Source organism: Tetrahymena thermophila (assembly GCF_000189635.1).
Source record: "Tetrahymena thermophila SB210 genomic scaffold scf_8254674, whole genome shotgun sequence".
In the NCBI taxonomy this organism is placed as follows: Eukaryota; Ciliophora; class Oligohymenophorea; order Hymenostomatida; family Tetrahymenidae; genus Tetrahymena; species Tetrahymena thermophila.
In genome coordinates this window covers 1-10,245 of record NW_002476440.1, presented here as the reverse complement: position 1 = coordinate 10,245, position 10,245 = coordinate 1, and the positions used below count along the sequence as shown (strand labels likewise).

General features: G+C 21.9%; 5 protein-coding genes across 5 annotated transcripts in view; all 5 read left to right on the top strand. All coding sequences in view use genetic code 6, as the record gives it.

Annotated features, from left to right (window-relative positions):
* The window catches only part of TTHERM_00738580 (transmembrane protein, putative), a gene marked incomplete at both ends in the record, with an annotated part of 2,968 nt that extends 2,248 nt beyond the window's left edge, over positions 1-720 (top strand). Inside the window, 2 exons of the mRNA XM_001013527.3 lie at positions 1-56; positions 123-720. The exon at positions 1-56 is cut by the window's left edge and continues 276 nt beyond it. Coding sequence (XP_001013527.3) covers positions 1-56; positions 123-720 — 654 coding nt within the window. The remainder of the gene's footprint in view (positions 57-122) is intronic.
* A 1,971-nt stretch (positions 721-2,691) lies between these two features.
* Positions 2,692-3,162, top strand: TTHERM_000738579 (hypothetical protein; the record flags this gene model as incomplete). Its single annotated transcript, XM_012796998.1, has 1 exon — positions 2,692-3,162. One exon carries the CDS (start codon positions 2,692-2,694, stop codon positions 3,160-3,162), a length of 471 nt encoding a protein of 156 aa, XP_012652452.1.
* Positions 3,163-4,700: 1,538 nt separating this feature from the next.
* Positions 4,701-5,463, top strand: TTHERM_000738578 (transmembrane protein, putative; the record flags this gene model as incomplete). Its single annotated transcript, XM_012796997.1, has 2 exons — positions 4,701-4,866; positions 5,111-5,463. The coding sequence occupies 2 exons, from the start codon at positions 4,701-4,703 to the stop codon at positions 5,461-5,463; spliced, it is 519 nt and encodes a 172-aa protein (XP_012652451.1).
* Positions 5,464-5,586: 123 nt separating this feature from the next.
* Positions 5,587-7,267, top strand: TTHERM_000738577 (hypothetical protein; the record flags this gene model as incomplete). Its single annotated transcript, XM_012796996.1, has 2 exons — positions 5,587-7,093; positions 7,147-7,267. The coding sequence occupies exons 1-2, from the start codon at positions 5,589-5,591 to the stop codon at positions 7,265-7,267; spliced, it is 1,626 nt and encodes a 541-aa protein (XP_012652450.1). The 5' UTR covers positions 5,587-5,588.
* Positions 7,268-7,594: 327 nt separating this feature from the next.
* Positions 7,595-10,163, top strand: TTHERM_000738576 (transmembrane protein, putative; the record flags this gene model as incomplete). The annotated part of the gene is made up of 3 exons (XM_012796995.1): positions 7,595-9,027; positions 9,256-9,771; positions 9,820-10,163. Coding segments are annotated over exons 1-3 (2,061 nt in total), but the record flags the coding sequence as incomplete, so codon positions are not given.
* Between the last annotated feature and the right edge of the window lie 82 nt (positions 10,164-10,245).

Below are 10,245 nucleotides of genomic sequence, written 5' to 3'. Positions count from 1 at the left end.
TTTTTATAAAAGCCTTTTGTAAGCTTTAAAAGATTTTCCCTATGGAAAAAAGTGAAGTAAATAATTTTAAATATTTTATTTAATTTATATTTAAAACTATTTTTCTTAATTTAAATAAATAGGAAACACTTTGATAAATATCAAAAAGCTAAAAAAGGTAAATAAAAAATAAAAACAAATAGTCTTGAGTCTAATTAACAAAAAATTATATTGAACATAAATGAAAAATAACCTCATGATAATAAGCAAAATACCATTGATCTTGATTTTAATACTCCAAAGAATTCAGAAATAGCCTTTATTAATTTGAAGAACTCTCCTGATTTTTATAAATCTGCTTAAAATATTAAAAGTTTAAATAGCTCTATATAATCTCCTATCCGTTCAACTAGACATATTATGCCTTCTTACTAAAAAAGCAACTTTTAAAATTTATAAAATTAAGAATAAAATACATCCTTACATTACAAAAAAAATGTAGAAGAATTTGAACAAAAACCTATTTAAAAGACAATTGAAGATAAAAAGGAAACTTAAAGTATACATATAGTTTCAGAGATTGCTTCTATATCGGATTTAAATTTGGAAGAAAACACTTAAGTAAATTAGATGTTTAATGTGGCATTTTTTTAATCACAATATGAGCTCTTATAAAAGATGAAAGAGGACATTTATAAAAATTAATAACAAAGTAGTGAGTAATTATCTAATAATCATTGAGTACTTTATTAAAATACATGCTTCTATTGAATAAATAAATATATTTCTTCCTCAATTTAAAAGGAATTTACAATTAATATTTTAAATAAAAATAAATTATATGTTTTTTAAAAAGAAATAAATAATGTAATTTATATATATTTAGCTGTACTTTTTATATATTTGCTTCAGATTCATACATATATACTTGCTACAAATTTTTTAGAATTTGATAAATTAATTATTAAAATATATTTTATGTCTGGTATATAAAAAATACTTTGACAATGAATTTAAAATATTAAAGATAAATTTATTTATTGATAATTTAGATTTACTTAGTAGTAGGTACTTGAATTTTAATTTAATTATAGAAGAAATTAAATAAATGAATATTAAACGCTCTCTCTTTTTTACTTCTTTGGTAGTCATCATAATAAATAAAAGTGATAGTTACTGCCTAATATTTCATTTATGGAAATTAAAAAATACAAATTTTAGAAACTTTTGAGAATATAGAAAATAAAAACAAACTACACTCTTTTGATTTTTACAAAGAATAATTAATTAATTATTATAATATTTAAAATAGCATATAGTTAAAAATAAAGAGAAGTCATAATACGAAAGAAAATATGAAGCAAATTTATTTGTTCTTAATAATTTACCTAATTAGAGCTTATTGCAAACCTTGTTAAAGTTAAAATTTATATGGAAACGTTTGTCATTCCAGTTATATTAAGAAATTTATTCTGGATTAAGACTTAAATTAAGCATACTCGATATCTGATGATTAACTAATTATAACATGGGATATTATAAATGGTAAATATATCAATAGCTTTTCTGGACATAGGAGCTTTTTAGTAGACATTAACTTAGATGATAATGGAAATATTTATAGCGTAAGTAGTACAGGAGATATAATCATTTAAAACAAATATAATAGCTCTATTAAATAGATCTTTAATTGCACAAATGGTGGATTTATCTAAAATGTAACAAAGTTTGATTCTACCTTTAACTATTTTCTCTATTATGATTCTTCGTAAACAAAAGTAAATTTATTTGTTTTTTGTAATAGAAAATTAAATGTAATAAATGCATTTTTGGAAAATATTATAATGTTAGAGCTTGTAAAATATACTCTACAAACCCTATTTTTCTCAAAATTTTCTTGATAAAAAACATTCTTTAATTACTTAAAAAAAATCAAGCAAATTATTTTTTTTTGTACAAAAATATGTCTAGTTTTTATATCATTATTATATATATAAATAAAATAAAATTATATTTGCCTCAAAAAATATTATTCTAAAAAATAATAATAATTTTATTTATTAAAAAAAGGTCAACATTTTTAGCTTAAATTAACAAAAATAAGTTCTTTCTTTGAGTTTTGATTAGTAGGAATTAATTTAAATAATTGAGAATCTTTAGTCAGATTTTATATTTTTCTTCGCAGATGGAAGTTATGTTGAGGCGAATATAAAATTGAATTAAATTAAAGGTTTTAAATTAGATAATTCAATTGCTAATGTAAAGAGTGTTATATAGAAAGATATTAAAGATTTAGACATTTATCTGATAACTTAGTAATAATTGATTTTCGATATATAATACTTATCTTAAGGTTCTATGTAAGTATAGAGTATTTAAATGCCTAGTATTAATATTGCATATTAAATTTTTATAATTCCAGAAGATGATATGTACTTTATGATTACAAATTCTAATGAAATTATATGGGGATATTTAAATTAACTTTAATTATAAAAGAAATTTTAAAACATCTAATTTACAGATTTTGAGATAATCAATCAGCTGACTCTTTATTAAATAATCAAAATTAATAATAACCAGTATGTTGCATCCACGCATTTAGGATATTTATTATAATTAAATATTTCTTAAAATTAGCTTACATATATAAATACTAAGCGTTACTATCCCATTTAATATTTAGCTCTCACTGAAATCAATAAAAATTAGATGCTTTTTTATAGTTTTCAAGGAAACTATGAAGGGATTCAAGCTATTTCTACTTCTAATTAGGAAGTTTAAATTGAAATGAGATGCCTTTAATTACCGTGGAACTTAAATACAGAATAAAGCTAGTTAATTTTTAATTCTGAAGAAGACCAACTGGTAAATACTTATGTTGGAGGAGCTAGTCTGCAGGACCTAACATCTAACTAGTTTACAAAATAAATGAGAATATTTCAGCAAAGACTAATTCTTCCATATTAATCAATTATTGATTATAATATAGGTGTCCTAGTATTTTTAGATAATGATTTCATCAATGTTGTTAATTAGTATACCTTTGAGTTGATTAAATTTATTCAATTTGTTTCAAACCTTAGTAAAATAAAGGCAGATTTGAAATACAATCAAAGTAGCTCAAATTTATATGTAACAAGCAGTGGAAACAATAGTATTTATTTTAATTTAAGATTATGAATATAAATTTATTTACATCTTTATTTTAAAATATTAAATATTTAGTGGTTTAGCTTACTGTTGTAAATTTAAAAACAATGTTGGTAGCATAATACAACGCCTCATTAAACCTTTAGTAAATTAATTAACTTAACATAAATTTTTTTTTTTTTCAACTATTTTTATCTAAAATTTAGGTCTAGTTGCATTAGTTAAGAGTACTTTCCTGAAAAAAATTTAGTTATGTGTTTTAGTTTTTCGAGTATTACCCTTTATGATATAGATTTAGCGTAGTAATAGCTAATCATTAAAGTAAATTAAAACCTGAATGACTTTACAGTAATAAAGGCATAAGATTAAAATTTCTTGCTACTGCTACATGGATTTGGGTAGCAAACAGTAGTTACAAAGTATAATTCTACTACATTAGAGTTAATTGATAATTCATTCATTTCAGAAAGAGGAATTACTAATATATATTTATAATCATAGTAAAAGGTTGTAATTGTTTTCTCATCATAAAACCCAACTTTTATTTTTGATATAAATGGTAAGTAAGTATTTAAAGCTAGCAAAAAAAATTAAAATACTCAAATATTAATTTAAGCTGAAAATTATATTTATCTTTAACAAGATCAATAAATTGAATCCATAAATTTACAAACACATAAAAGCTAAATTTATCATATTACTTAATAGAATTTAATTACTTGCTACTTTTATGATTAACAAAATTAGTTAATATTTTTTGGATACTTGGAAGGGGATATTTTATATGGTTCTTACAATGATCTCTCTAAATACAATTTAATTAAATCTAATTTGTAACTAGTTAAAATTTACTTCAACGCACCAAGTTAATTGCTATATGCATGTAAATTTTCTTTTTTTATACACCATATAAAATTTTAATACTATTCAAAAATATATAAAAATATAGTAGTTAAATTATTATATTAAATTTATAAAAAAATATAATTAAATAATTTTAAATTTCATAAAATAATTATTTACATTAAATTAAGAATAATAAGTCACTGCAAACAAACCTGAAGAGATCATTATACTTAAAATAAATCAATAGTAAGAATTTGATTATTAATATTAAGTAACTTAACTTATGAGTTAGTAAACAACTTTATCTGCGAGCTTTAATTTAATAATACAAATTAAGCAAAATTAAATAGTATTTTATGATATAAGAAATGGATAAACGCTTTTAAAATTTAATGATGACAAAGTATATACTGAGTATATTAGTTCATTTTACGTAGGTACTATTTTAAATGGAAATAAATTCTATGTTTTAACATAGTTTTATTTTTGCCTCTACTCGTTTAAATATCCTAAAATACCTGAGTAATCAATTACAGTTAAAAGAGAAAATTGTATAAATTCTTTGTCATATGGATTTGATATTTCTTCAAGTATTAATTCAAAGTTTGAAACTGCTTTAATTATAAATGGTAATACCTATATTTATGATTTGAATACATTTAAGCTAGTTTAAACATTAAATTTATATTGCTGCATTTCTGGATACAGTTACAGTATAAAGCATGGAATATATTTTGGATCACTAGATATGTTTGTTTTTCCGATATAGCTTTAGTTTATTTCAACATCTTAAAATAAAACACTTAATTAATTCTTTGTTGATGCTACTTTGTTTTAAAATATTATCTAAATAAGTTAAGATTTTACTTGCTACACAGATTCACAAGGGTAAAATTATTATTGTTTTTCAAAAATAATTTACTAACATTTTTTATCAATTTATTTAATAAGATTATTTAATTTTATCAAACTATTTATTTGCTGAATTTATTTAAATTAAAAAGATTTCACAAAATTCTTTACTTTCAATAAAATGTTTTATTTTACTAGCTCGTTTAAGCTAACATATAATTAACTTAAATATAATTGATAATAATTATAAATATTAATTAATAAATAATTATTTAAAAAGGTGGGTGTGGTTTTATTCTTTCTCATCATAAACATTAGTTCATTCAAAGAGATTTCATGTTAGCGTCACAACTATGTTAATTTACTTGGAGTTATCTTCTGAAATATTTGCAATAAGTTAAAATAAAATATATTATGGAATTCTTAATTTTTATACTGGTGACGACATATAGAATTATATTATAAATTCTTAGTCTAGTAGTGTATCAGATATTTAATTAATAGATAATTTAGACTTATTAATTGTCAATAGTGGTGATTCTTAATATGAGTTTTATTAAAAATCTACAGGATCTTTGCTATAAACTATCAAATAGCCTTTAATTTTCTATGTCTAATCATTTTAGTAATTGATTTATCTATAATATAATAATGGACCATTTAAAATGTTTGACATAAATTCACTTTTTTAAAATACAGAATTTTTCTTAGATAGAAATCAAAATGTCATACCTAAATTATATGATCAAAAAAATTAAATGATTTATGCTATTTCATATCTGAATTAAGTTTATTAAATAGATGTTCTCAATCAAAAAATGAACAGTTTAATGATAAGATTAAACTCTATAATTTCTATTTCACAGATTGGTAGCTATAATATCTATCAGACATCTTAAGAAATAATATTCTAAAATATGAATAAGCTCAATTCAGTTTATTAGATCATACCTATTTCTTCGCATTAATTAGAGATAGTGCAGCTTTCTCAAGCCTAAGACATACTTCAGAATTTTAAACTAATATTAATAACTTTTCCTATATAAATATGTGTCTTAACAGGAAGTTTCGATGGCTAAAATTTAAAATACTCTGAAAAGTAGTGTTCATCCCAGCTTAATTATAAAATTAGTTCTACTTTATAGATTAATGAAAATATAACTTTAATACTGCATACTAATGGAATGATAAGTATTATCAATAACAATATAAACACAGCTGGAATAGCTGAAATTTTACTTTAATAATAATGCCATAATAAAAAATATTACATATAAAATCTGCAAAATTATAAAATTTCTAATTCTACAACAGAAATTTAATACTTTTTAACTTATTCGATTGATCTATCTATAAAATTGTTGTAGTTAACAATTAATAAAACTAAGAATTAATACAAGCTAAATCAAATTTATTTCTAATAATTTGATAACAAGATACTACATGTTATATTAACAAATGACTAAAAATATGTAATAGTAGGTCTTTTGAATGAAAGAAATATCTAGAAAATCTGTATTTATTGCCAGATAAATAACACAACTTTAATATTTTAAAGCTTTTTCTAGCTCCCTTTTTCCAGAAGCAAGTACTAAATTCAATTATATGAGAAATAAAACTATCTACTAGTTTTTTCAAGCTAAATGTTCATACTTTTTGATTTTTTAATAACAAATCCTCTTTTTATCTCTACACAAAGTTATCTCAATAACTTAATAGCTGATATATAAGTAGTAAGCAGTAATTAAATTGTCATTTCAACTTAAAATAATGTATAACTACTTAATTTAGATTTTTAATCATACAAATACAGCTTTTATGGAGCAACAACCCAGCTTTTTATTTAGCAAAATTAAAACCTAAAAATTTTCTTTGCAAATATCGAAACAAATCCTTTAGACCAATCTTATTATGTATTTAATTTGATTGGTTATGATTTAGGATTGAACGATGTGGTATTTTACAAGATACCAATTATCAGTAGCAATGAAAATTATGCTTGCTTAGAAGTTTTTGAAAATCCTACTCAAATCATGATATAAAAGAAAATAGATGGATACTAACAACTTCAAAATTCTCTTACCGTTCAAGTTAAAAATTACCAATTTTAATTGGAATTCACTTAAAACCTTCTTAATTAAAATAATACTTACATTCAAACTGCTTATCCAATAATAATACCTCACTAATCAAATAATTTAAAACAATAACTTATATTCACTGGTGAAAAAATTTATTTAGATAAAATAGATTTTATTAGCATGTAAAATTACTATACAGTTATTTTATTTATAAATGCAACCATTTATGTTAAAGATAATGTGTTGATTCAGAGTTTAACCTAAGTCGCATTCAGGAATTGCAGCTTTTATTTCTTAGTACCCGATTTGTAGTTAAAATAGTACAAAGTATCAATAATCCAAAACAATAATATTGAATTTAGTAATATAAATATCTCTAACTAATCAATTCCTAAAAACTTTTAAGGGTTCAACATTTCATCAAATTTTGATTAATTAATAATAAAAAACTTAACATTAATAAATTTAAGTTTGCAGTCTTAGAATCCTTTTTTTACAGTAAGCCAAGGAAATAACTTATCAATAAATTAAATAGTAATTGAAAAAAATAAAATTTAATCTGATTTTAGTAATTTAATTTTTTATTTAGATAGAATCAGTTTTATTTAAGTTTCAAATGTGAAAATTCATAGCAATTAAAAAGAAATAATGAATAAATAATTAGCCTAAAATTATTTTATCTATGTCACTACGAGTAAGCTTTAGTAAATTTCTAATATCAGATTTCAGTCAAATAATAATTGCTATTTCTATTACTTCCCAAACGTTTAAAAATATCTACAAGATGGTGTTTACTATTAAATTTTTTTTACTAATTCTTCTGTAAGTTTCTAGGATATCAAATACTAAAATAATACTTATAATTAAGAAAATTAAAATCCTCCTATATTATTTGAGCAAGCTTCAAATATTTAAATGAATAATCTCTTTATTAAAAATAATACATTAAAATAATCAGTTATTATCTAAATTAATTAGATTTCTAATGTGGCAATTACAAATTCCTTTTTTAGTTAAAACCAAATTCAATCTTGTATTTTATCATCAAATGGAGACTAAATAGTGATAAAAAATACTAATTTTACAAATAACAAATCATATGGCTCTGGAACAGGTTTTAATTTGAATAATTTTAATTTAACCAATTCAAATTTAATGATCGATTGTCATTTTTCTGAAAATATATCTTAAGATGAAGGAGGTGCTATTCTTTTATAAAATGTAGATATTGACATTTAAAATTCAAGTTTTCTTAATAATACCTCTTCAATTGGAGGAGCAATTAGGTATAAGGAATATATCCCAAGTTTTGTTAAAAATATCAAAAGTACCAGAAATTTATAATCATAGAAATCAATTATTTTTAAAGGAAATCGTGCTAAAATATTTGGACAAAATATAGGATCTTATCCATATAAAATAGTGTTAAAAGAAGATTTATCTCGTGACTTAGAATAATATGTTTTTGAAAACTACAGAAGTGGTGATAATAATTTCTCTATAAAATTAATCCTTTTAGATGAAGAATATAACCCAGTTAAAGTAAGCAGTAAAGATATTGGCTATTCTTTAAAAATATAAAATGAGATAAAAACATATCAATTGCAGCTAATTTCTTTGAATTTAACAGAATTAGAAATAAAAGACAATACTTAATTTCAATATATATAGAGTGGCCAAGATTATTTATTTAATTTAAAAGGTATGTAATTGCTTGGTACTCCATCTAAAAAAGTCAAATTTGAAATTTAAGCATTTTTTATGTAAAAAATTTCTGGAAATTAAATTTTAATTGGTTAAAAGATTTATGATGTCTATGTTAGTTTTAGAAAATGTGAAGTAGGAGAAATTTATGTAAAAATTTCAGACACAAAATATGAATGTTCTCCTTGTGGTGACAAATTTTATTCATTACAAAATCCTATAAAAGATTCTAATTAAGCATGTAAGTCTTGTCCTGAAGAAGGAGCAGTAAGCTGCATCAACAGTAAAATTATTTTATAAAGTGGGTATTGGAGGAATAATAACTTTAGTGATATAATTATCAAATGTGCAAATAGACCAGAAAATTGCCATGGAAAAGAATAAGACGGATTTTGTGTTGAAGGTTATATAGGTAAACGAATTTACATAAAGACTAAATTTAATTACAATAAAATTAACTTTTTTATCTTTGAGTTTTTCTGAATTTTTGCTATCTTATTTTTCTGCTTTAATAAAATACTTAAAAAATATTATTTTTCAGTGCTAAATAAATTATTTTTTATTTACTTATTTATTTATTAATTTTTAAATACTTGAATTCTTTAAATTCATCTTTTAAATAATTAATTATAAAATAAAGGACCTCTTTGTGAGGTTTGCGATAGCTATGGAGTTGTTTGGGGGAAAAAATATGGTTATTTAGGAAACTATTTATGTAATTAATGTAATTAGCCAGCTAGCATAATTTTAAAACAACTGATACATTTCTTACTAATTTCAGCATATTTGATATATTCTATTCAAAAGTCAATAGATGTTGCTTCTAAATAAATTATATGCTAAACATTAAGAAGACTTAATGTAATAATTATAGGTAAGACTGGTGAAAAAGATTAGATTTCTTTTTATATCAAACTTTTCATCAACTATGTATAAGTCACATCAATAATCTAAAATTCGATTTTCAAGTTTTTTGATATTACATTTATAGACATTTCAAGTATATTTGGTAGCCCTTCGTCTTATCTTAGTAACTCACTAGATTGCTTTTTTTCTTAAACAAATATTTTACCTATAGAATACCTTAGAGGTATTTGGGTGTCTATCTAACCATTTTTCTATATTTTGGTAGCAATTGTATTGTTTACATTAAGTAGTACTACAAAATTGAATTAGTAAAAGAGGAGAAGATTCTTTTATGCAGCTTACATATTTGGATTTATAGCTTTTTAATGTAACACTGCTACTTAACTTGTTTTAATTATGTCATGCTCTTAAATCGGTGATGTATATTATATTAAATCTTAGTTGAACAAAGAATGCTATACCTAGGAGCACTTAAAATACACTCTTTATTTCATATTACCTTTATTTTTGTTTTGGGTAATTATAATCACATTATTCATTTTATGGAGAATAAGAATCAAAAGAAATAAATTAACAGAGCCAATATAGCTTTATAAATATGGATTCATTTGCGGAGATTATAAAACAGAATACTTCTATTGGGAATTTCTGAGGATTCTTTTAAGGCTTAGCATAGTGCTAGTGGGAAATATCTTTGCTGAGAACCTTTTAATATTGAAATCGAATTTTGCTGTTTTAATGATTCAAATTTATAATTATCACT